Source organism: Rhinatrema bivittatum, chromosome 2 (assembly GCF_901001135.1).
Source record: "Rhinatrema bivittatum chromosome 2, aRhiBiv1.1, whole genome shotgun sequence".
NCBI lineage: Eukaryota > Metazoa > Chordata > Amphibia > Gymnophiona > Rhinatrematidae > Rhinatrema > Rhinatrema bivittatum.
In genome coordinates this window covers 188,041,504-188,067,560 of record NC_042616.1, presented here as the reverse complement: position 1 = coordinate 188,067,560, position 26,057 = coordinate 188,041,504, and the positions used below count along the sequence as shown (strand labels likewise).

The following is a 26,057-nucleotide window of genomic DNA, read 5'->3' as shown; positions in this document are numbered from 1 at the left end:
ACACATGGTTGATGTCATCCAATAGCACCGAACAGATCCTTCTTTCCTAGCTCATACAGCTTTTGTTCTCCTGAGCATATATGGGCATTCTCACACAGGCACTGCTTCGTGAGGCTCTCAGCTTAGCTTTAGTTCGACAGTCGAATCTCCAAAGAAGCGGGCAAGTATTAAAGCAAGGCTAATCCATCCAGCCATCAACAGAGAACCATGTTTATGGCAAGCAAACTTGATTTCTCCATCAACAAGTAGGACTGAATTAGCCATGACATGTGGGGAGTCCCAAGATGAAGGTTGCACTATGGAACGCTAACTGAAAAGCAGCCCGGACCCCTACCCTCTGCCCCCCTCCCCCATGGACAGTGGAGTACTTAGTGAACTGGCTGAACAAAACTGCTCATCCAGAGTTACCATCACCTCTTTAAAGATTGTCCAAATAGTAGTAAGACGTGAAGGTGTGATCTGACAACCAAGTTGCAGCTTTGTAAATGTCTTCAATAGGCACAGCTTGCTGATAAGCCACTGAGGCAGCTGGTTCTCACTTAATGAGCCTCAACAGTTTCTCTGATGTGGAGGCTAGCTACAGCATTACAAACTGTGATACAGTCCGCTAGCCAATTGGACAATGTGTGCTTGGCAACTGCTATTCCTAGTCTGTTAGGATCATAAGAGACTAAGTTGAAAAGTCTGACGATATAGTTGAGCTCCTTTTAGACAATAAGCTGCTAAGGCCCTTCTACGAGTCCATTAAACAGATGGTCTTCTCCTCTTCATATGTTTAGGGAATAGGATGGCTTGATTCAGATAAAAAGCCAAAAAACCTTTGGCAGAAACTTCAAGTGAGTGAGGAGCATCACTCTTGTGGAAAAAAGTGAGTAATGAACCAATGCCTGAAGCTCACTGACTTTTTAAAAGAGTATTTTTGGAAGAGCTCTTAAAAGAAAGGACATCTAGAAGAAGATGGCTGATCAGATCCTGCCGATGATATGTTGTTCCTTAATTTGGACAACATCAGCCAACTTGTCATGCAAACGGCTGGCTCTCAACCAAGCCATTCAGCATGCTCCAATGGCTGCAGCCGAAGATCTGGCAGTGGTATTAAATGATTCATATATGGCACAGAGCAAATGACACTCGCACACCTCAGCATCATGAAGAGCCTGCAGATAGTCTGCCCATTCTTGGTCCAGCGAATCTAGCAAAAGCTTCAGCTTCTCTATTCCCAATGGGGTGTTGTAGAAAACTAGTCTTCTTTGCCTGTTTCAGTGCCAATCCCACTACCACTGACTGATGCAGTAGCTGGACTACTCCATATCCCAAGGTTTGCCAAATTCTAAACCTGAGGTGCAGTTTTCCGACTACTGGGGGACAGGATGCCGGCTTTTCCCACTTTCTTGTTTGTAGGTCACAAAGGATTGAACATACCAGGATCAATGCAGGCTCAGGTGGAGTTTCCAGGATCTGTAGGAAACCAATGACTTTGGAGCGGGGGTCCTAAGTCCTTGGAAATGTTGACTCCCAAAGCCTTACACAGCTTATTCAAGAACTTGGAATATGGGGGGTCTTCTGGTGGCAAAGAATGCTCAGGCAGATCAGGTATGAGGTTGGAGGAAATCCCCATAGACCCTTCCTCATACCTGAAGTGAAGGAACACAAACCCAGGACCTCATGATGAAGACAGTCAAATTAGAAGGCAAAATTCCCAGGGCAAGCTCCAAATGATGGTATATTGCACTCTCTCCTCAAACAGGGTAGATTCCGTAGCAAGAGATGATGGGGAATTAGATATAGCCCCTTTGACTTCTGATGGGAGCTTATGTAGAGTAGAGGCGAAAGGGAACAAATACAACACTCTGGACAGGAAAGGCTAAAAGGTAACCTTTTCCCTAGCTGCCTACGAGACAAAGAAAGACTTCACAAATTATGCTACCTGGTCCATGGGCTGCTGTGTACTCTAACCAGGAGGTGAAGAAGAGACATCTTCTTACGAGACCAATATAGGTTCATCTTCTTGAGGCACTCCCAATCAACTCAGGGAGTGGGGGATCCCTCCTGAGTCAACTGAACTGAGGCACCACTGAGCATATTGCATCTGGTGTTTCCAGGCAGTCTTTGTTCAAGGAGCTTAGAGTAGGATATGGCTTGCAAGATGGAGGATGGTAAGTGCAGTGAATCCCTTTCAGGGCTTCTTGCTGAATATTCCTGTCTCGATTACATCAAGTGCATCAATGGAACTGGAGATGTTGCTTCAGTTGCACGAGACCCAGAGTGTGGGAGGATCCAATGCTGCATGCTCTGACAGAGCAAACAGACATGTCGGATGAATTGAGACAATGCATTGAGGTGCTGACAGATGCTTCAATGGCGCCATGCCCTGATGTGTAGATAAGACAGAAACTGACACCTTGGTTTTGGCATTACCAACTGCACCGTTGGCTCCAACATATGGCGCTGCTTCTTAATCATTGCCAAACTCCGCAAGACCTTCATAGAGCTTACAGGCCCTTGCTCACAGCGTTGCTGCACCTTGCTCAAGCGCAAGCAGAGCAGCAGACCCAGAAATTGGACTGCAGAAGAGGGAGCTATGCCCAAAATACTCCTGCTCAACTTAACAGGAAGGGAGCCTAAAGAGGTCATGCTACGAGAGAAGTAAGAACTCTAGCTTTTCACTGACCTATACAGTTCCCCTCCATCTTTCAGGCCCTTTTCCTCTGGAACCTTGGTGATATTTGGCCATAATAGTAACAATTAGCTACGTCATGGTCTGGCCTCAAACACATAACAAATGCAATTGTTGTCAGTCAGACATCTTCTGGCTATATATGCAGTTTCTGAAGCCATTAGGAGCAACCTTCTTAGAACCAGATATTACCTCTCTTTTTTTTTTTTTTTAAGTAGCATTGAAAAGTACTGTTGATGCAGTTAGGCAACTCGAGAGAGTTAAGATAAAAACAACTAATAATTACAAAGAACAGAGAGAGTAAAGGGGGTACACCTTCATGCAAGAGCTTGGGAAAAAAAAAAAAAGACTGAAGGGCTCATGAGGCAACTCCTGCACATACTCAGCAGAGAAGGATCCATTTGGCCCCATTAGATGATGTTACCCATGTGCCAAGGCTAATTCAGCCCTGCGCGTCAATAAAGAAACACAAATATATAAATATATCATACAACTAATCAAAAACACATTAAACAAAAAATAAAAAATAAAAACTAGTACATCTTAATAGCAAGAAAATGAAATATAACTCAAATAACAGAATAAAACCAAACTAAAAAGCAATAAACATGCCCTAAATAAATAGACCACATTTGTAATAAAGAAACACTAATGCTAAAAAATAAGAACAGCTAAATATTAACAGCTTTAATAAAAAGCCAGGACTTGAATTTTCTTAAATTTAGGAAGGAAATATTTTCTATTCTGAGATCAGGTAGTAGAGAGTTCCAGAATAACACAGCCAAAAAGCTAAATCCTCAACACCATGCAGACTCAAATCTGACTTTGAAAGGAGGAGAAACAAGCAAGTCAAATTGTGAGGATCTCAAAGACTTGTCTTGGCAGTAAATCTGCTAAATACCATGGATGATACAGAGGCACCCTTCTGAAAACAAGACTTAAGGTTTCCAATTTCTTTGGATAATAGGCAACCAATGTAGTTCAATTAATAAGGGAGTTATTTAGACAAACCTTTTATCTCTAAAGAGTATTTTAGCCACAGTAATCTATATTTAATATTTATGAATCACTTTACTGATTTTAAAAAATCACCCAAAGTGATGTACAAAATTAACATAAACACCAATTCAATCAACAAATACATAAAATAAAAATAAAACAAAATCAAAACAAGTAAAATATTAACTTGTTCTCATCTCAATAAAACAATTGTATATCCCTGATAAAGATTATTATAGTAATCCAGATGACTGGCAATGAAGGCATGAGAAAGGCACTGAAGGTCATACCTACTAAAGAATTTAGACATATGTCAAAATAACAATTAAAAGTAGATCGCACCATGACAGCAACTAGAGAGAGTGCATAGTCAATTTATCATCTTGTTTGACACAGACAAGAGTGATCACCTCTGATAAACCTGAAATTTTGAGTAGATTAAGCAGAGGATGATCACAAATTGCAATTCATAAAACTTCTGATTTTGCTGGCTTCAGCTTACAGATCAGCCAACTATTGTGCAACTGAGTCCAAGAAGTTATTTATGGCAAGTACTTCAGGTCCTAATGCTGCAAAGAATTCCCACACCATAATACCTCCACCATTATATGCTTGACAGTCAAGATGAGGTTCTTAATTTGGAAGGCAGTGTCTGGTTTTGGCAAAATATTTGTTATTGTGATCAAAATGTTCAATTTTTGATTCATATGTCTAGAAAACATTATTCCAGGAGATGTGTGGGTCATCCAGATGCTCTTTGTCAAACTTTAAAGACAGAAGTGGTTTCTTCCTAGCTATCCTCTGATAAACACTATTCCCATTCATTTTTTACTTGATGACTGACACATGAACCCTGACATCAGCCGCAGTGAGAGGGGCCTTCAGATCCTTAGATGATAGCTTGGGATTCTTTGCGACTTTGTGAACAATAGCTTGCTCTTGGGGTGATCTTGGCAGGATGACTGCTCCTGGGTAGAGTCACTGTAGTCCAACTTTTTCCACTTGTACATTGTCCAACAAAGAATGGATGGAACGCCAAATGTTTAGAAATGGTCTTGTAATCTTATCCAGAAAGATTTAGCATCAACCATTCTTTTTATACATTCTTTGAAACTTTTGGTTCAAGGCATGTGTTCCTACTAATTTTTATGGTAAAGATCAAACTCTAACCCTTTTGGACTCTTATATAAGATAAAATGTTCAAACTCAGTCATGCCAATTTACTCTGCAGGATAGCTTACTCATTACCCAATTAATTAAACACCTGATTTTAATTAGCAAATTCATTGTATTAAGGAAACAAGGGATTCACCTACTATTTCACACACACTTATTCTGATTTAGATTTATTGTTGCTACTTTGTACACTATTTTACCTTGTATACAGAATTGTTTAATATATCTTTTTTACTGCAAATGAAGAGACTAGTTTCAATTTAACGGGGCATCATGGTAACAACTTGTAATTCTTATTATACTTGGGGTTAAAAGTTCTCAGCACTTTATGTCAGCTAATAAAAAATGTATCAAATTATAAATAAACCAGTTATGAACTGATTTTATGCATTTTAAATTAATAGCTTACCAGAAAGCATAAATTTTGTTTACAGTGATACATCCATTAAACCAATCCATTCTGCTCCACAAATGTTTACATAGCAGAAGAGTTGTCAACAAACTGTTTTTTTTTATCCTAAAAGAATGACAAACTGAATTTCTGAAAAAGTTTATTATAGCAAGGTACTAAGAATTCACTATAAACAGTATTTCACTGTATTTTTGCTCTCTCTCAGCACTGCTGTTTCTAGCTCAACTGGTACAAAATACTGCTTTATTGCATAATTTTAATTAATATTAGCAACAGTAACATAGAAACATAGAAATGATGGCAGAAAAGGACCAACAGTCCATCCAGTCTGCCCAGCAAGCTTATAGTAGTTTCTGCCATGCCATACAAGTTCCCCCCCTCCCCCCCAAATACTTATCAGTTTCCCAGACCGTCAAAGTAAGGGCCCTTGTTGGTTGAGGTTGCTGTTTGAGTCCAATTCCCCGATACCTCCAGCCGTTAAAGCAGAGAGCAATATTGGAGTTGCATCAAGAATTTCAGACTTATTGGTTAAGGGTAGTAACAGCCGCATCAGCAAGTTATCCCTATGCTTGTTTTCCCAAACCGCAAAACTTAATGTCCTTGTTGGTTGCTGTCTGAATCTAATTCCCCTTTTCCACCTGCCTTTGAAGCAGAGAGCAATAATGGAGTTGCATTAACAGTATGAAGGCTTATTGGTTAAGGGTAGTAACTGCCACACCAGCAAGTTACCCCCATGCACTCATTTCTTCATTTCCATCTTCTAGCTTTTAGGGATCCATAGTGTTTATCCCATGCCCCTTTGAAATCTTTCACTATTTTTGTCACCACCACCTCCTCCTCCAGAAGGGCATTCCAGGCATACACCACCCTCTCCATGAATAAATATTTCCTGACGTTTGTTCTGAGTCATCCTCCCTGGAGTTTCACTTCATGACCCCTAGTTCTACTGATTTCTTTCCAACGGAAAAGATTTGTTGGTGATTGTGCATAATGTACTTTACATTATACTTAGCATCATATAATGCCAAACAAGTATTGAACACCAATATCTTTTAGTGTTGGACTTCTTACCTTGCCAGAGGAGTTCAGGGAGAAAAGGGACACTACAAATCAGACAATTTATGGCTGCATAGACTACTATAAATTTAGCATGAAAACATACCCTTTTCCCTATGGATGTGAACAGTGAGGGCACAGCTTTTTTTTTTTTTTTTAATTCATTTGTATAGCATAGAACAGTGATTCCCAAACCCGTCCTGGAGGACCCCCAGCCAGTCAAGTTTTCAGGATATCCACCATGAATGTTCATGAAATAAATTTGCATGCACTGTCTCCATAGCATGCATATTTTCTCTCATGCTTATTTATTGGATATCCTGAAAACTCGACTGGCTAGAGGTCCCCCAGGACAGGTTTGGGAACCTCTGGCATAGAACAATGTCCAAAATACAAGTAGAGAAGAAATATAGCTACACTGTTGAGTCTTGATGCCATGCACACACTGCACGCTGAGGAGGAAGGGAGCTGCCAGAACGTAGTGACATCATTTTAAGAATGACACAGCATAGTTATACATCTTTTGTTGGGCCAGGGAGATGAGCAACTTCTGCTACGGTGAACCCAGGTGGGGAGCTGCTTATTCTGCAGCAGACCTGAAAATGGGAACAGTCACTGCAGAGTTCTACAACCCAGAAAGACATGCCACCTTCAGGCCCCAGTCCAAAAGGAGATCCTGCTACTACAGAGTCCCTACCCAAGAGAGCAATCACAGCCATTGCCCGCCAAGGGAAAAGTGGTGAGGTTGAGGAGGAGAATGGGCAAAAAGGCCAGAGAGAATGAGGAAATGGAGGGGAGAGAATGAAGAAGGAAGAGAGAATAAAGGCAAAAAGTGTAAAAAAAAAACCAAGAAAATTAAAAAGATGAGCAAACTAAGAAAAACACAAATATGGTGAGAAAAATAGGAAAACTAATGAAAACAGTAAAGAAAAAGAAAAAAATAAATAAATTGGGCAGGGTGAGATGGAGCTTCTCAGCTCCCCAATATTTTTGGCTAGCACCTATGTATTTTTTGCTTTTTTTTTTGTTTTAATTTTCCAGCCCTTACATTGTGGTGTGTGACCTCTGTAATGGAGTGTGTGCCTGTGATTGCTATGCTTTGGTCTCCGAATGTGATGTGGTCTGTCTGCCTGTGTTTTGTCTATGCCTCTCTCGGTCTCTGATTTTCTTCTAGGTATATCTGAATTTCTGTGCTTATCTGGATGTAAGGATTCTGTCTCTCTGTGGGATGTTTGTGCCTCACTTTGTGTAGGGTCTCTATGTCTGTCAGGATATGTGTTTCACTCTGTCGGTCTGGGATTTCTGCCTGTGTGGTGTTTACTCCTTTCATCAACTAGAACAAAGGGAAAGCCAAAAGTCCCTCAGCAGTGCATGGTTTGGAGGAAGGTATTTTCAAAGGATACTAATGAAAGGGGAGAGCTAGGGCATCTCAACAGAGAGGTTCCAATAAAAGCAAAAGTAGTCCATGTGCCTAAAAGAAAAGAATCACCTGAGCTAAAGGATTCCAAATTATCTCTATCAACTGAAAAGCAGGCAGTTAATACAAACAAAAAATATTTGGAAATGTCTATATGCCAATGCCAGAAGACTAAGAAATAAGATGGGAGAGTAAGAATGTATGAATAATGAGAAACATAATTGGCATCTCAGAGACCTGGTAGAAGGAGGATAACCAGTGGGAGAGTGCTATATCAGGGTACAAATTATATCACAATGATAGGGAGGATCAACTTGGTGGGGGTGAGGCACTTTATATCAGGGAGGGCATAGAGTCCAACTGGATAAAGATCAAACAAGAGACTAAATGCACAGTTCAATCTATATGGGTAGAAATCCCAAGTATGCTGGATAAGAGTATAGTGATAGGAGTATACTACCATCCACCTGGCCAAAATGATGAGTCTGACAATGAAATGCTAAGAGAACTCAGGGAAGCTAACCAATTTGGAGTGCAGTAATAATGGGATATTTCAATTACCCCAATATTGACTGGATAAATGTAACATCGGGACATGCTAGAGATATAAAGTTCCTGAACAGAATAAATGACTGCTTCTTGGAGAAATTGGTTCAGGAACAGATTATAGATCTAATTCTTAGTGGAACTCAGGATTTGGCAAGAGATAACGGTGATGGGGCCACTTGGCAATAGTGATAACATGATCGAATTTGATCTAATGTCTGGAAGGGGGACAATATGTACATTTACAGATCTAACACTAAATATTTGATAAAATGAGGAAAATCAAAAAAACTGAAAGGTGCAGCTGCAAAGGTTATAAGCATACAAAGGCATGGACATTGTTTAAAAATACCATTTTAGAAGCGCAGTCCAGATGTATTTCACGCATTAAGAAAGGAGGAAGGCAAAATGATTACCAGCATCGTTAAAAGGTGAGGTGAAAGAGGCTATTTCAGCCAAAAGATATGGTTTAATGGGACTCAGTCAGTATGGATTTACCCAAGGAAAGTCTTGCCTCACAAATCTACTTCATTTTTTTTAAGGGGTTAATAAACATGTGGATAAAGGTGAACTAGTAGATGTAGTGTATTTGGATTTTCAGAAGGTGTTTGACAAAGGCTTCTAATAACACTAAAATGTCATGGGATAGATGGAGATGTCCTTTCATGGATTACAAATTGTTAAAAGACAGGAAACAGAGTAGGATTAAATGGTCAGTTTTCTCAATGGAAAAAAGTAAACAGTGGAGTGCCTCAGGGATTTGTACTTAGAAAGATGCTTTTCAATATATATTACAAATGATCTGGAAAGGAATACGATGAGTGAGGTATTCAAATCTGCAGATGATACAAAACTATTCAGAGTAGTTAAATCACAAGCGGATTGTGGTAAATTGCAGGAAGACTTTGCAAGACTGGAAGATTTTGGTATCCAAGATTTTGGTATCCAAATTTAATGTGGACAAGTGCAAAGTGATGCCTATAAGCAATGCTGTAGTTACACTATGTTAAGTTTCATATTAGGAGCTATCCCAGAAAAAAGATGTAGGTATCATAGTGGATAATACATTAAAATCAGCTCAGTGTGCTGTGGCAGTCAAAAAAGCAAACAATGTTAGGAATTAATAGGAAAGGAATAGTGAATAAAATGGAAAATGTCACTTCATCTCAAAAAAGATATAGTTGTACTGGAGAAGGTACAAAGAAGAGGGACCAAAATGATAAAGGGGATGGAATGGTTCCCCTTATGAGGAAAGGCTAAAGAGATTAGGGATGTTCAGCTTGGAGAAGAGACAGCTGAAGGGGGATATGATAGAGGTTTAAAAATCATAAGGAGTCTAGAACAAGTAAATGTGAATTTATTTACTTTTTCAGATAACAGAAGGAGTAGGGGGTACTCCATGAAGTTAGCAAGTAGCACATTTAAAACTAACTGGAGAAAATTCTTTCACTCAACGCACAATTAAGCTCTAGAATTTGTTGCCAGAGGATGTGGTTAGGGAAGTTAGTGTAGCTGGGTTTAAAAAAGGTTTGGATAAGTTCTTGGAGTAGAAGTACATTAACTGCCATTAATCAAGATGACTTAGGGAATAGCCAGTGCTATTACTGGCACCAGAAGCATGGGATCTACTTAATGTTTTGGGTACTTGCCAGGTACTTGTAGCCTGGTTTGGCCACTATTGGAAACAGGATGCTGGGCTTGATGGACCCTTGGTCTGACCCAGTATGGCAACTTCTTATGTTCTTAAGAAAAACAAATTAGGGATTTTGAGCACTGGTTGGTAGTGAGGCTGCCTGATAAATACCCTTCACATATATAGTATCCCATTTTGTGGGGCCCCAACCAACTGCATGAATGGAAAGAGGTGGGCCCCATGACATAAAAAGTTTGCAAACCCTTCCTCTCTAATAGCATTTCAATGGCATCACATTAATAGGTCACAAGACCTGGCCACTGCAGTCACAATTTCTGAACCATTTTACAAGGGCAAATTTCCCCCAGCAGTGTGGATTATAACGTAGTAGAAGTTGGTTAATGGGGCAAATTCCTCACCCTACAATTACTTCAGGAAAGTTATGGCACGTATAATGCCCCAGACTTTAGTATCTACAATTGAAGGGCATTCTGAACATGATGCCTCAGAATAAATTATACACCATTCAAAACCCACACCTAACCAACTCATGGTGCTCATAATTAAACAAGAAATTGCATACAAGGCACTAATGGTTGAGTGCTCTTGGTAGTTTATGAAGCATTACCATACACCCAACAAATTTTACAAAAATTATGTTAGGAACTAATGGTTTTTGGGTGTGAGTTCACATAGGAATTTTAATAAATTTAATGAAAATAAATAAATTCAATTAAAATTTAAATTAAAAAAAAATACAAGAGTTGGTTAGGTGTGGGTTTTGAATGGTGTATAATTGTATTTACCCCCACGGTTGTGGATTAATAGTGGTGGATTGTCAGAATAAATTATGGCAGGAGCTTGACCATGTTTGAAAAGCTAAAAGTGACGCCATTCAACAATAAGGTCCTAATCTGAAAAATTTACCAGCAATTATTGGAGGACACAGAAGATCCACTAGCAGAGAGCTAAAAGGCATGGGAAAGACAGAGCACAGGTCATCACAAATGTAGAGGGAAATATATGCAAAATAAGCACTGGCAACTCCATTTGCAATACAACTAAAGAAAATGGATAAAGATCAATCACTGGTTTTATTCTCAGGTAAGGCTTCATAAAATGGACCTTAAAATCTCAATTTTGCTGCGACTGTTCTTACCTGAGCCTCAACCTCCCTCATAAAAAAGGAATAACTTTGCTTACACCTCTTTTGGTAGCTGTCAGGCATTTTAGCTGGATGGTGGAACATGCCACAAACTAGCAAAAGAGTGTTGGCATGTGCTTGCCTGGAATGTATTCAATGTGTCCAGTAGTATGCATACTGATAAAGGTAAAGGGTAGATGAGTGCAGGTCAGTTGTAACCCTCTCAGTAGAGTTTGGGGAGGGGGATTGATTTATCTTTCTTGTTGTGTCTTTGAATGGAAATAGTTTGACATATCTTGCATGCACTTCGTAATATCTTTAATAATGATACTGCAATGCTTTGCAAATTCTAAAAGTGTTTAAAACAATCGTATCACCATTGTAGTGATGAGTGTTTATAGTATCTTAAAATCCTTGTCACAGATATGAACATTCTTGAACATTGAAGATCTGAAAAGTGTGATCCAGGCATTGGTAACTGCACAGATAGGCTATTATAACATTTATGTTGATCTACCCATAAAAGTCATCTGTCGACTGCAATTAATATAAAATACAGCTATAAGAATCATTCTGGCCAAGAAAACAGCCTGAGCATTTCTTTCCCTCTTTACAAAACTTACACTGGTTACCAATTATTTGGTGCACCTAATACAAAACTCCATTACATATTTATTGTGTGGCTTATCCCCATAATATCTTATTTGCTTACTGACTCGATATGTTCTAGTATGGACATTAAGATCTGCTAACAATGGTCTGCTGGAAACTCCATCACTAAGACAGGCCAGATTAGTCAGTATGTGCCTTTGGGATTCCTTCAGATTTGTTCCAACTGCTTGGAACTGTCTCCCAAAATATATTCATTTTGGTCCAAATGTTGCAAATTGCAAACAAATGGTGAATACATGATTTTTAAACAAGCCTTTAAGAGTTAACTAAGGAGTAAAGTTTCAAAGGGCAAAACTATTTTGATATGTAATTGGATTGGGCCACAAGATCAAAATATTTTCATTTGCTTATTGATGTTATTTGGTAGTCTTTGAAGGTGGGTTTTAACTGACCTGAGATCACAGTCATCACTTATGTTTTAAGTTATATTTGAATTTATGTTTTAACTTATAGAACTGTGTATGCATGAAAATATATTGTAGTTGTAACTCACTTTGAAAGTTGACTAGATTAGGTATGTAATAAATTGGAAGATGAGTTTTTTTTAAAAGGTAACAAAAGTGGTGAAATGAGAGAGAAGCAGTACATATTGTCTATCTGGATTTCAAAGACTTTTGACACTATTCTGTACTAAAGACAGGTAAACAGTATGGGGATATGCCAGAAGGTTGTCGTCAATTGTGTGATGAACTGATGGAACAGAAGAACCCAGAGTTCTGTTAAATGGAGCCCATACTGGTAAAGGCAAAGAGACTAGTGGTACCACAGGGCTTGAAACTTAAAACTGGTTCTTTTCAATATATTTATTAGTGAAATTGCAGAACAATTTGATGGAAAATATGCTTGCTTGCAAAGAATACTAAAATATGTATGAAAGCAGACACACAAAGTATAGTGGAGAAAATGAAAGCAGACCTGAGAAAACTGGAAAAAAGGGTCAGGATTCTGAAAATAAGCTTTAATGCCAAAAAGTGTAAAATCATGCATCTGGAATGCAAAAAATAAATTACCCACATATTTGTTATAAGGAAAAAATACTAGGAACTCTCAAACAAGATAGATTTAGGAGTGGCCATAGTTATAATCCTAACATCAGTGATATGGCTGCATTACACATTCAGAAAGGTTGTGCAACCTATACAGAGCAGCCAAGATTATAACCTTAACAATGAGCATGATTCGATGAGATATAAAGGCTAATGGTGATGGTTAATGCATTGAGAAACTATATGTTCATCTACCTAAAGGGGAAAAAAATCTGAAAGAGGAACAACTGACTAGAGTGGATAGAACAATTGGTCTTTATCTGCCATCATTTACTATGCTACAATGTTACTATATAATAGCACTTATTTTCTTTCTTCTGTTCCTGATACTCAGGAAAACAGCACAGTGCAACATGTTTATAAGTATTCTGTCATAACATTACCTAGAAACACTATACCATCTCTTTGATGTGAAGAGAAAAGTTATGTATCTTGTTCGTGTCTATAGCATGATGTGCAGTAATCTAGCCGTGTTTTAAACTCTTTGTAGCCAGTTCATACTTAACTCATTTGCATCAAGATCACATTATCCGTATCTATGAGGATAAGCATTTGGTTATAGGAGCATCGACAGTGATGACTGCAGATAAATCAGGACCTCCTTTAGAAACACAGAAATGACGGCAGAAAAAGACCAAACGGCCCATCCAGTCTTCCCAGCAAGCTCCCACACTTATTTTCCCATACTTATCTGTTTCACCGACCACCAAGTTCAGGGCCCTTGTTGGTAACTGTTTGATTTGAATTTCCTGCCACACCCTGCCAATGATGCAGAGAGTAATGTTGGCGTTGCATCAAAGGTGAAGCATAAGGCTTAATAGTTAAGGGTAGTAACCACCACATCAAGCAAGTACCCCGATGCTTATTTACCCAGACTGCACAGATCAATGCCTTGTTGGATGTTGTCTGAATGTAAATCCTCTTTTCCAAATTTCCCCCTGCCGTTGAAGCAGAGAGCAACGCTGTATATGCATTCAAAGTGAAATATCAGACTTAATTAGTTTAGGGTAGTAACTGCCGCAATAAGCAAGCTACCCCCCATGATATTTGTTTACCCAGACTGTGTAGTTCAGTCCTTGTTGGTTGTTGTCTGAATGCAAATCCTCTTTTCCACATTTCCCCTTGCGTTGAAGCAGAGAGCAATGTTGAAGTTGCATTATCCGTGTGAAGGCTTATTGAGTAAGGGTAGTAATCACCAGGTAGTAGCCACCATTCCCGTAAGCTACCCTCATGGCTCTTCTCTTCATTCCCATCCTCTAGCCTTTATGGATCCAGAGTGTTTATCCCATGCCCCTTTGAAATCCGTCACAGTGTATTTATTTATTTTATTTTATTTATTTAAAATCTTTTCTATACCGTCGCTAAGTTATTTACCATCGCAACGGTTTACATGGTGGCACATAAATTAATGTAGGGAGAAGCATACATAGTACATTCTAACTGGTGCCGTCAAAAGGTTCAGTTATAATAAATCATTAAATACAAACTATTGTCAGTGAAGTTAGTCATGACCGAGTGTACCAGGAAGGGACTGTTTACAGGTAAAATTCATTATTCATAGTGTTACAATTATGTTTGTAGTGATGTAGAGTTCATAGACCCCTCTACTGTGTGTTTCTAAATGTTGTGCGTCGGTGCTCTACTGCCTATTCCTGACTGTTTTCTATTTTCCCATCTCTTTATAAAATGCTTGTTTAAAAAGCCATGTTTTCAAACTTTTCCTAAATGTCTTGAGATCTCTTTGTAATCTGATCTCTGTAGGCATTGTGTTCCAAATTGTGGGGCCTGCTAATGATAAGGCCCTTTCTCTCACTTGGGTTAGTCTCGCCGTTTTTATTGAAGGAACGGTTAAGAGTGCTTTATTTGATGACCGAAGGTTTCTATGTGGTATGTGTACTCGCAGTGCTGTGTTTAGCCAATCTGATTTTTCATGTATTAGTTTATGTATGGTACATAAAGCTTTGTATTTTATTCTGTGTTCTATGGGTAGCCAATGTAATTCTGTTAGAGTGTCAGCTATATGGTCTCTTCTTTTTTTTCCCGTTAATATTCTGGCTACTGTGTTTTGTAGTATTTGAAGCGGTCTTTATGTTGAATTTGGAAGACCTAGTAAAAGTGCATTGCAGTATTCAGTGCTGGAAAAGACTATTGCCTGAAGTACTGTTCTGAATTGATCTGGTGTTAGTAGTAGTTTTAGCCTTCTGAGGATCATTAGTTTTGCATAGCCTTCTTTTACTTTCAGAGATATGTGCTGTTTTAAGTTGATTTCTGGGTCCATTATTATTCCGAGGTTACGTACTTTTTCAGCTAGTTCAATTTTCTGGCTGTCTTTGAGGATTATTGGGGTTTGGCTGATTTCAGTATTTTTATGTTCTAAGGGGCGGATTTTAAAAGGAGCGCGAATAGCCTACTTTTGTTTGCGCTCCAGGCGCAAACAAAAGTACGCTGGATTTTAGTAGATACGCACGGAGCCGCGCGTATCTGCTAAAAACCTGGATCGGCGCGCGCAAGGCTATGGATTTTGTATAGCCGGCGCGCGCCGAGCCGCGCAGCCTACCCCCGTTCCCTCCGAGGCTGCTCCGAAATCGGAGCAGCCTCTGAGGGAACTTTCCTTTGCCCTCCCCTCACCTTCCCCTCCCTTCCCCTACCTAACCCACCCGCCCCTGTCTAAACCCCCCCCTTACCTTTGTCGGGGGATAAATCCCCGCGCGTCAGCGGGCCTCCTGCGCGCCGGGACGCGACCTGGGGGCGGGTCCGGAGGGTGCGGCCACGCCCCCGGGCCCGCCCCCGGAATGCTCCCGACACGCCCCGAAAACGCCGCGCGGTTCGGGCCCGCCCCCGACACGCCCCCTCCGAAAACCCCGGGACTTACGCGAGTCCCGGGGCTCTACGCGCGCCGGTAGGCCTATGTAAAATAGGCTTACCGGCGCGCAGGGCCCTGCTCGCCTAAATCCGCCCGGTTTTGGGTGGATTTAGGCGAGCAGGGCTCTGAAAATCCGCCCCTAAGTGTAGAAATTCTGTTTTATCCATATTAATCACAAGTTCCATTTGGTTTAGTAGTTGTCTTATAATGTCTAGGTACATGTTAGCTAGATTTAACATTTTCACTAATGTGTCTTCTATGGGTAGGATTGGTTGAATATCGTCTGCGTAAATGTAATGTATGATTCCGAGTCCTGCAAGTAGATGGCATAAGGGCAGCATGTATATGTTAAAAAGGGTCTCAGACATGTGGCTGATCCCTGCGGTACTCCTGTTTTTAGATTGACTTTGTCTGATAATACGTTATTGATCTGAACTTGGAAGAACCTATTCTTTAGATATGAACTGAACCAGTTTTAGTTTTAGACTTTATAAAGCAAGCTAGTCAGCAAGCAAAGTGATATTTGACGTAACAGGATACATTTAAGAGGTGATTGTAGGAAGACAATTTAACAAATTCAGTAATACAACAGCATTTGTTTATTGTTGCTGTGTCTCTGCTATTATCCTGAAAAGGGTGTAGTGAGAAATGTTTGCAAGCAGTCTGCCATAACATTGAGTAGCAACATTACATCATATCCTATGGCATGTGAGGAAAAAATGAAGCATCCTGCTCAGAGGTAATGTCTCCAAACGGGTTCATTTTGCATATACCATAACAGGAATGAACCTCACTCATAAGCCAGGAAATGTTGAGTATGATTTCAATCTCTGAATTTTACTATTAATTTCCTTAATACTTGCGCTGTGCCAAGAAGAGCTTCCCTTCCGGAGTTCATAGGGTGTAATATATACAGGCAACATGACTAGATGTGCTTGAAAGTTATTTTTAATTGGACCAATGGCATCCAATACAATTAAAACAATTTGTCTATCTTTCTGCCATATTTAATTGGTCTCCAATTGCATCATTTGGTACTCCTCTTTTTTCCAATTTTTGATGAGCTCTATTTGTACATCCTTTTAACGTAAAGTTTGTGGCATTAAAACAGCAGATTATAATCTCATTTTTGTCTTTAGGAGTCCACATAAACTAAGAGGAAGAGATAGTTTTTCGTTAAATTCTGTGATTTCAATTGTTACAGTGGGTCCATGCATAAGGTCACTATATCCTACTGCAGTATCACAATTATCTTCACCTGAAGGGTCAGCACCATCGCTACCACCATCGATAACACTAGTGCTGAAGCTATGAAAAGGTACCTTTTTATCCCAGGCATCATGTGGCCAGACTGAATTTAACTTTTTTTTGTCATCATATTTTCATAGTAGTGTTTGCTTTGCTGAAATTTACACCATGTGAAGGTACTCAGCAAGATTTGGTGAGAGAAATTTAATTTTTCTCTGCCTCAGACCTATGGTGATCATGGTATGCAGTAAACTAGTCATGTTTGAGCAAGCATGTCATCTGCCTTTTTTGTTACCAGTTTGCAATTAAATTCATTTGCATCAGTATTGCATTATTGGTATCATTAGGGTTAAGCATTTACTTATATCGCTTATAACCCAAAAATGCCTCTCTCATTTAAAGCACCCCAAAACACTAAACAGTTGAAGGCATTTACTGGAAAATAAGACTTTTACAGAAAGAAATAAGCCATTTTAAATTTAGTTTTTAACTATTTTGCATTATGATGAATATTATTTCTGCAAACGTACTTCTGAAATATTTTCAGGAATAATCTAGAGAGGTTACTGCTACACTGTATTAATATGACATACAAAACTATTTCAAATTTCTCTCTCGTTTTTCCAATAAGGCAGCATACTTCTACTTGTTAAGATTCTAGCCATTTCAGCACCTGCCTTAATTCCATTCATTACCACTACAGTCAGGAATGATCTAAGGAAAGGACAAAAAGAGCTTTGATTTGTAGCTTTTCAGAGGGTTTTCACATTTTTAACCCACTCCTCTTCCCATCTAGCCCAATCATTGCTGCAGCAGTCCACTGGCTGAGTCACATGACAAATGGTTCCCTTTAAACCCAGCACAAGCACTTCCTTAAGAAGCATAAGCTGCTGTTCAATAATGGATGGGACACTACTGCATGCTGCCTCCACATCATCAGCACAGAGTGAAATAAGTCAAGCTGGGAACTGAAGTCAGGTTTTCCACATGGCAGCACCACCAATGGAACGTCAGGCTGGCCCCTCAAAACTTATTTTTCATTTTTATAGTATTTCCAACACAAATGCCACAAAATCCTTCCCACTTCGCCTCTGAACACTCATGGTCAATGTAAATATGACACACATACAGTACCTGTGCTTCTGGTGTGAGCTGTTTCTCCCTCTCCTGCATAGACACCTTACAATAAGACTGCAAAGCCAGGTAGTTCTTCCGTTTCCACTTTCTATCAAATCTGTCTGCATGTTGTTTGCAATAAGCAAAAAATGGATCTGCTATATCCTGTTTCAAAAAGAAAAGAAAGAAAATAACAGATTTCAAGATATTCCAAACTACATTTCTGATATTATAATATTTAAAAACAGAGTAGAAGCTAGGACAAATTGTGTTTTCCATGGACATGTTCTTCTGTATCAACTTTAATAAACTAGAAGTGTACTGCTTTTTTTCTCAAATTCATATGTCATCTTGAGAATAAAATTATGGCCCCATAACACATTAAAACAAAATTTTAGGTCATGAGGTTCTTCCAAATTAGAAAAGAAAAAAATGCAATAGCTCTATCTACTGTATCTATGAATGTTAATAATGCCATAAAAATTCACATTGCTATTTTTTGGTCTGTAAATAAAACAAATCGCTGTTACAAAAGCAGTCAATGGAATACAAAGCAGAGTCTAAATTATTATCCTCTCATTTAAAACATTCAATGTACTATCAAATTAGGCAAAGTACTTCTTGGTTATTACTGCTATTGTTTATTAATATTATCTTTTAAAACATTAATGGCTGTACCCAGCAGCACTTCAATAGAGTCTCTAAATTTTCCTAACAAGGTATTTGTTGCCACCTAATCTTTGTTAATTTAAAAAAAAAAAAAAAAAACACTTAAATATTTGAGCAAACAGAAGGCATAGCCCAGCGATTACTGGGAGGAGGATTGAGTTTTAGGGCTGGATATGTACTGATGCGATGACCCTTCATTTTTCATTTTCTTGCTATCCTTTTCTTACCAATTAATACACACAGTCATCATCTCATATATTAATCACTGAACAACAGGCAGAGTTTACACCTATATTACTACTGTCATATCACTTTTTTTTGGAAAGAAGAAATGTTTGCTTTCATTATGTTCACTCGTTTTCTAACTGCAACAATCTAATCTACCTAATGAACTTGGGACTCATTGTAAAAAATAAAATGCTCATTCATAGCTCATTCAATAGGGCAGGGGTGGACAACCGGCGTCTCACTTAAAGACATGACCATCATTACTTTCAGCAGTGATAGTGAAAAATAGTCGGCTGCTTTTCTTTTCATGTGCTGCGCATTTCTAAGCGGGAGACACCTCCCACCGCTGCCTGAAGGACCCCTTATTGCTCTCCTCTGCAGATTGCCCCCTCAGTCTTAGCCAATACAAAAACAAAACAAAACAGTATGATGGGGGGGGGGGAAGCAGCCTTGTAGTATATCCTTTCCTAGCCAAGGAAGACCTCCAGAAGTATTAACTGGAAGCCCACCCATTCTCCTGGGGCCTTGCCTGGATCCCCCCAACTATTAATGTATAACCCACCCCCACCCCCTTTTTTTTTTTTTTTTTTTTTTTAACTGTCGGTTTATATCATTCAGCAAGTGTGTGAGCGAGCATCAGTGTGTGTGTGAATGTGCATGGGTATGAACAAGCACATGTGCAGAGAACATATTTGTATTTATTTGTGAGTACGTGAGCAAACGTGAGAGTTGGTGGGTATGAACAAGCATGTGTGAGAGTGTGAATGTGTGAGTGCATGAGTGCGAGCAAGTATGTGTCAGTGAGCATATGTATCTGTGAGCATATGTTGGAGCGTGAGCAAGGGTATGTCAATGAATGTACGAGAGTGCGTGGGTGTGAGTAAGCAAATGTGTGTCAATGAGCATATATGTGAGTGTGTGTTACAGTGCGAGCAAGCAGGTGTGTCTGTGAGAGTATGTGGGTGTGAGCAAGAGAGAGGAGAAAGTGTGTGTGCCACCAACCACCCCAGCCCACTCCCTTTCGTCCCCACTAATCCATGACTATCTCAGGTTATGAAGAGTGGAAGATTTTAAAGTCCTTATTAGTTTTAATTATTGGGTGTGATATATCTGCTATTTTGAAAAATGTTTATTGCTGTTTTGGAAATTAAAAAACATGAGTTTTTAATTATTGAATGTTCTATTCATCAACTGTTTGAAATATTCTTATCAGTATGGTTTTACTATTATGAATGTTTTATACATTTTTATTTTTTTATTTGGTCTTATGAGGAATCACAAAGTTTCTGTTTTTACATTGTTGCACTGCATAATACAGAGTCTGGCTTGTTGCAGTTTCCAGGTCAGTTTTTGTACATTTCTATTTATAATTATAATCTCTCTATTCCACAACTGGTGAGGGTCTGTCTGTGTTCTGCCTGTATGACCAAGGTGAGATATTCTACTAAGGAGAAATTACTACTTACCTAACAATTTAATTTTCTCTAAGGAAGGTAGGCCAAATCAAGCAAGTAGATTACGCACCTCTACCAGCAGATAAGGATGGAATAAAGCTGATGTCATGGACACAAAGCCCTGCCCCATCAGCCTGCCAGTATTCTCTGGAAAAGCCAAACTGTGGACAAACTGTTTGATTTGAACATGACTATTAACAGTTAACCACTCATGCTTCCAACCAATTTGGAACACCGAGCACAATCAAAAGAATTAACATTCCCTAAACTCAGAGACTGGTTATGATACTTACCAGTCCTTCAATGAATAACAGGATCAACAATCTGCATCATCCACATTTAAGAACCAACTAAAAGGCAAGACGGCAGCCAAGGGTGGGGGCTTGGATTGGCTTGCCTTCCTTAGAGAAAAGGAAATTATCAGGAAAGTAGTAGTTTCTCCTTCCTCTTCACTCAGACAGGCCAATCCACACGAATGGGATGTACCAAAGCTACTCCCAAACAGGGCGGGATGCTGTCCGCGGTCCTGCAGACACTGCAATGTGAAGGGGGCATCCTCGTGAACCCGAACGGCCAAGCAGTAAAACTTGGAATAAGTGTGTAAGGAGGACCATGTTTCTGCTCGGCAATCCTCAAAAGGAGACAACCGAAGCTCGGCCCACGATACCGCCAGAGTCCCAGTGGAAAGTGTCCTACCTTGCGTAGGCAATAGAACATCGGCACCCACACAGACAGCCAAGATGACTTCTCTTACCCAAAAGGCTGTAGTCGCCCGTGTTGCCGGTTCACCTTGTTTATCTCCACCATAGAGCACAAACAGATGCTCAGACTGTCTGAGAGAGAGTTAATATTCCTCCAGTTTTGCATCCAATCTCGACTGACAACCAAGGCACACAACAGACAATATTCACATCCATCTCTATCCCTGTCCCACGTCAACAAGGACATACACTAATTCAAATGAAACTCCAAAACCACTTTTGGCAAAAAGAAAAGGTACCTAATCTGTACTGACCCCAGAGCCATTCGCAAAAACAGCTCAAGGCAAGGAGGAGCCTGCAGCTCTAAAATTGGTCGTACTAAACAGATAGCCAAGGAAACTCAAGACCAGGCTATGGTCCATAAAAAACAAAGGCAAGGGAGGACATAAATGCCTAACTCCCTTCAACAACCTGGACACATCTGGATGGCAGGCAACATCCCACCATTGACTACCACAACAAGCAAGAGCTTCTACTTGCATCGTCAAAGTACCTCGCTCCTCACACTAGTCCTAGAAAAACCTTCCAACTTTAACGTGATTAGAGATGCAGACAATTTCCTGGCCCAGACCACAGTGGAATTCACTGCAGAAAAATAATTCACATTTCAGCAACCAAGCCCTCTCAGGGTCTAAACCATAAGACCAAACCGACCCGATCATCATGCAGCATGGACCCTGAAGAAATAGAGATTTCCTGAGTGGAAGGCCGAGAGTACTGCTAGCCTCTGAAGAATGGTATAACATGGACTTTGGCTATTCAGAGCCCACAGAACAACAGTTTCAGTCTGATTTGCAACCGTCCAAATGATCCAGGTTATCAACAGCCATAAGCGGGAGGGCATATCACATACCAATCCATGGCCAAACCTGGACAAGAGCATCGATACCTAGGATCTCAGATTACTTCTGTGACTGAATAACTGTGATATGTCCACAATGCCAGAGGTCGTCTGTGAAGCCCGAGACAGGTGACCGCAGCATCCCACTTATTAGTTGAATGGCTCTGTCTGCCAACTTCCCCCTTGGGGGTCCAAGGCCTGCCTGTTGAGGAAGTCTGCTTTTACATTGTCCTTCCCAACAATGGGGAGGCAGGTTTGGCCTGGAGATGTTGATCTGCTCATACCATGACTGCAGTTACCTCCTCCAACATCTGGTGGGTCCAGGCTTCACCTTAATGATTGAGGCAGGTCACAGCCGCTCGACGAACTGCAAGTATGCAAGCTAACAGCGCATATTTCCAACCGATCGAAGGCCCACTGTCGCTCTTCAGGCCTAAATGCTTGCATCTATCATGCGTACCAACCAGCCCAGTATCTTCCAGGAAACCCCCTTTCTGAGAAGTTCCACTACTGCAAATGGACGCACATCCCTAAAGGCAAGAATCCCACCACAAAACTCTGTGCTTCTGGAACCCACAGCAGAACAACATGTGCTGAAGGGGCCACAAGTGCATTCCTGCCCAGGGGACAGCATCCAACATGCCATCAACTCTATGACTTGTAGATAAGTCCCACACCGCCGGGTGAGTAAGCTTTCTCAAGGCACAAAATTGAGCAAATAAGTTCCAAATGCTACTCAATGGCAGAAAAATCTCTGTCCTGTTCTATAGTGAACTGCACACTGAGACACTCTTGCATATGAAACGACCATAAACTGTTCTTGGCCAAGTTCACCACCCAGCCTAGTTCCTAAAGCAAGGAAAACACCTACGCTCTTCTGCATGGTTGACTCAAATCAGCTAGTCACCCTAAAAAATGTATTAGAATGTCCTCCTTCTGCAGATGACCTTGAGGGTGTTAGGCATAGTAGCCAGCCCAAAGGGCAGTTCCTAAAACTGATAAGGATGTCCCAGAATGGCAATCCACAGGAAACTGATGTTCCTAGTGAATGGGATTATGCAGATATGCCTCCATCTGAACAAGAGATGTGAGAAATTCCCCCATTTGCACTTCCACTATTACAAAAGGTAGAGTTTCCATTCGGAAACAAGACCCCGTCAAATCTCAATTGACTGCACTGAATTCTGGGATGGGCCAAGAAGACTCCTCTTTCCTGGGAATGACAAAAACAACTGGGATATCATACCTTATGCCATGTGATCTAGGAACAGGAATAATGGCCATCAAACCAAGTGCCTCTTTAAAAGTTATCTCCACTGCCACTCTCTTCTGCAGAAAATGGGATGGAGAGACCATAAAGGTATCCGAAAGAATTCAGAGAAGCCCTAGGGCATAGTCGCCTCTCACCAATTCCAGTACCTGCTGGACTGTTTAAATCAGAATACATATCTGATAAAAGTGAGACAGATGACCTGCCTATCTCCTGAAATGAGCCCTCATACCTTCATCCTGAAGAACCAGGTGCTCCATTCTCAAAGCTCACCTCCTTACGAAGCTTGCTAGGCCAAAAAATGCGTGAGATCCTCCGAAGGGACAAGACATTCAACTAGATACTCATGAATATGGATGAAACCGCCTGGAATTTCTGTAGCGGCCCTTCGCTCCAAAAAGGAACAATGCCATCTTCTTGTCCTCGGCCAACAAGGAACCTTGGATTCTTCTCAGCTATTTGTCATTCTCTCCAACTCACTGCTGAATAAAGGAGAACCTTTAAAAGGTAATCTTGTAAGATTGGACTTGAAAACAGTGGCTGCCAACCAATTTCACAACCACAACATTCATCTAGCCACTATAACGGAAGCCAACTCTCCAGCAGCCATCTGCACCAAGTCACAGCATGCATCGGCTAAATATGCGGACCTGGTTCATCAAAGGTCCATTATCAACCCTGCTTATAGCTCCTGAGAGAGGCACAAACCAGCCCGAGCTACCAGACAACAGCAAGATGCAATCTGCAATGCAGTGCCATGGCCTCAAAGGTCTGCTTAAGGTTAGCCTATTCCGAGCACCTTCTAGAGATGCCCCCTTCTTCCGCTGGAATGGTAGTTCACCTGGAAACAGCACATACCAAGGTATCCATCCTTTGAAATACAACTGAACCCTTGCCTTTGGATCCAAGGTTATAAAACCTGCTAATACGTGCCCCCCCCCCCCTTTTACACTTGTTTCCGGGGCGCTCCATTCAAGGGTCAATCATCCTTAAATCAGATCCAGGAGAGGAAAGAAACATGACACTTTGCGTAAGGTGACCAATATGGAATCTTTTATTTGCAAGTCCCATAGCGTCACCCCAGTTCACACAGAACGCCTTCGGGGTCTGCTTCAACAGACTTGGTAACTGTAACGGAATACAGTCCAATGCGGTTCTGAATCTGGAAGGATTTCTTCCTCTTCAAAGGGGAGAATCCAAATCCCTATCGGAGTCCTATGACATAGCATGACCCACATCCCTCCTGAACATTTCCAAGAACAGCTTCCCTGCGGCACTTGTGCATAGAGGCAGGCAAATGGAAGCCTCAAGTATACCAACCCTTCATAGCAGGTTGCTTCGCTTCCTCCGGGCACCTCTGCAGAAAAATTCTGCAGGCTCTAAAAACATTCCACCCAGGAAAAAAAGGAGGATGGATCCATACCGGGACCCATAGGCCCAAACCTGACCATCTCTGACCCTTCTCCCAGAGAAGTCACTGTCATCAGGAAAGAGGGGTGAGGGGATACAACTGCTTTGTCGCCTTCTACCACACTCCCCACCAGAACTAGTTGAGTTCAAGAGGGACAGCCTAACATCGGCAAAATCTGTTGTAGACAAATAGCCTTGGCATCCAAACAGTGCTGACATAGAAGTGGAGAATGCCATGACTGTACTGCCATATATGGCAAGCTGCACCTACAGCAAGGCAGGTAGATTCCCTTTTTTTTGTTCCCAGTACCTGAGCTTTCCTGTTCTGTGTTTTAGGTGGCCTCCTGCACACCCACCAACAGTGCATGAGAGTATAGACACAAAATATGCGCTCAAAAGCAAGTCACAGTCTTCGTGTACAAGTACCCCCATGCTTAACTATGTGCCTAAACCAGGTCACGGTCGTACATGAACAAGTACCCCCATGCACCAATACGTGCATAAACATAGGCCGCATATTTATGTGCACAAGTACCCAGACATGTGCGCGACTATGTTTGTATAAAGCCGTGACTAACTCCTTTCTGAGACATGGTAATCATGCATGCCTCTTCTTCCTAGCTACAGCATGAGCCTGTGAGAGTAGTAATTATGGGCAGTGTGCAGAGCACAAATAACTAGTACCTGCTTTCTGCGGCACACACATTACAGACAGCACCTCATTTTCCCTTCTTTGAGTCCTTCCAGCCTGTCTTAGCTCCAGGTTAAATGAGACAGGGCAAGAGTGTGCACTGAGCAATGATGTGGGAGCAGCAGTGAAGTAGCTCTGGCAACCACAAGTGGCAGACAACTTAGCCAGCTTTTCACACCACACCAACTTCTCCTTTATTATAGAAAAAAATAGTCCATCATGAGGGATTCAATTGTTTTTGCCTAGTCTCTCCCTTTGTTTTAAAATTTGGAAGAGAAACTAAGTGGGGCTTTCACTTTTGGCCCATGAGTCCTCTCCACATCCAAACTGCCTGCTCAATGATGGCTGGTATGCCACACAACATTTTTCTTAATGCAGGTGTGCCTTGGGAGTGAAAAAGTTGGGAAACACTGCTGTAATACACTATATGCTGAAGGTAAGATTTTGTTACCTTTTAGGGCTCTAAACGGGCTAAGGCTCAGATACTTAATGGATCATCTTTTTCGTTACATTCCATCCAAATCCTTGAGAGCAGCCCAGGACGCCTTGTTATGTCTACTTATCTTTTAGTTATAAATTGGTTAAGCCTACAACAATAGCATTTGCTTGTGCTGCCCCTCAACTATGGAATATACTCCCTAGCAAAGGATATCTGGAATCAGAGTATCTGCAGTTTAGACATTTAACTATGACCTGACTTTTTAAACAAACCTTTAGGGTTTAACTGT

The 26,057-nt window shown here is 40.7% G+C and overlaps 1 protein-coding gene across 10 annotated transcripts in view; it reads right to left on the bottom strand.

Moving 5' to 3' along the window:
• The window catches only part of PHF14 (PHD finger protein 14), a 1,104,121-nt gene that overhangs the window by 837,442 nt on the left and 240,622 nt on the right, over positions 1-26,057 (bottom strand). For all 10 annotated transcript variants that reach the window (XM_029588971.1, XM_029588965.1, XM_029588970.1 and 7 more), the window contains exon 8: positions 18,024-18,170. In XM_029588971.1, the coding sequence (XP_029444831.1) occupies positions 18,024-18,170 (147 nt within the window). The remainder of the gene's footprint in view (positions 1-18,023; positions 18,171-26,057) is intronic.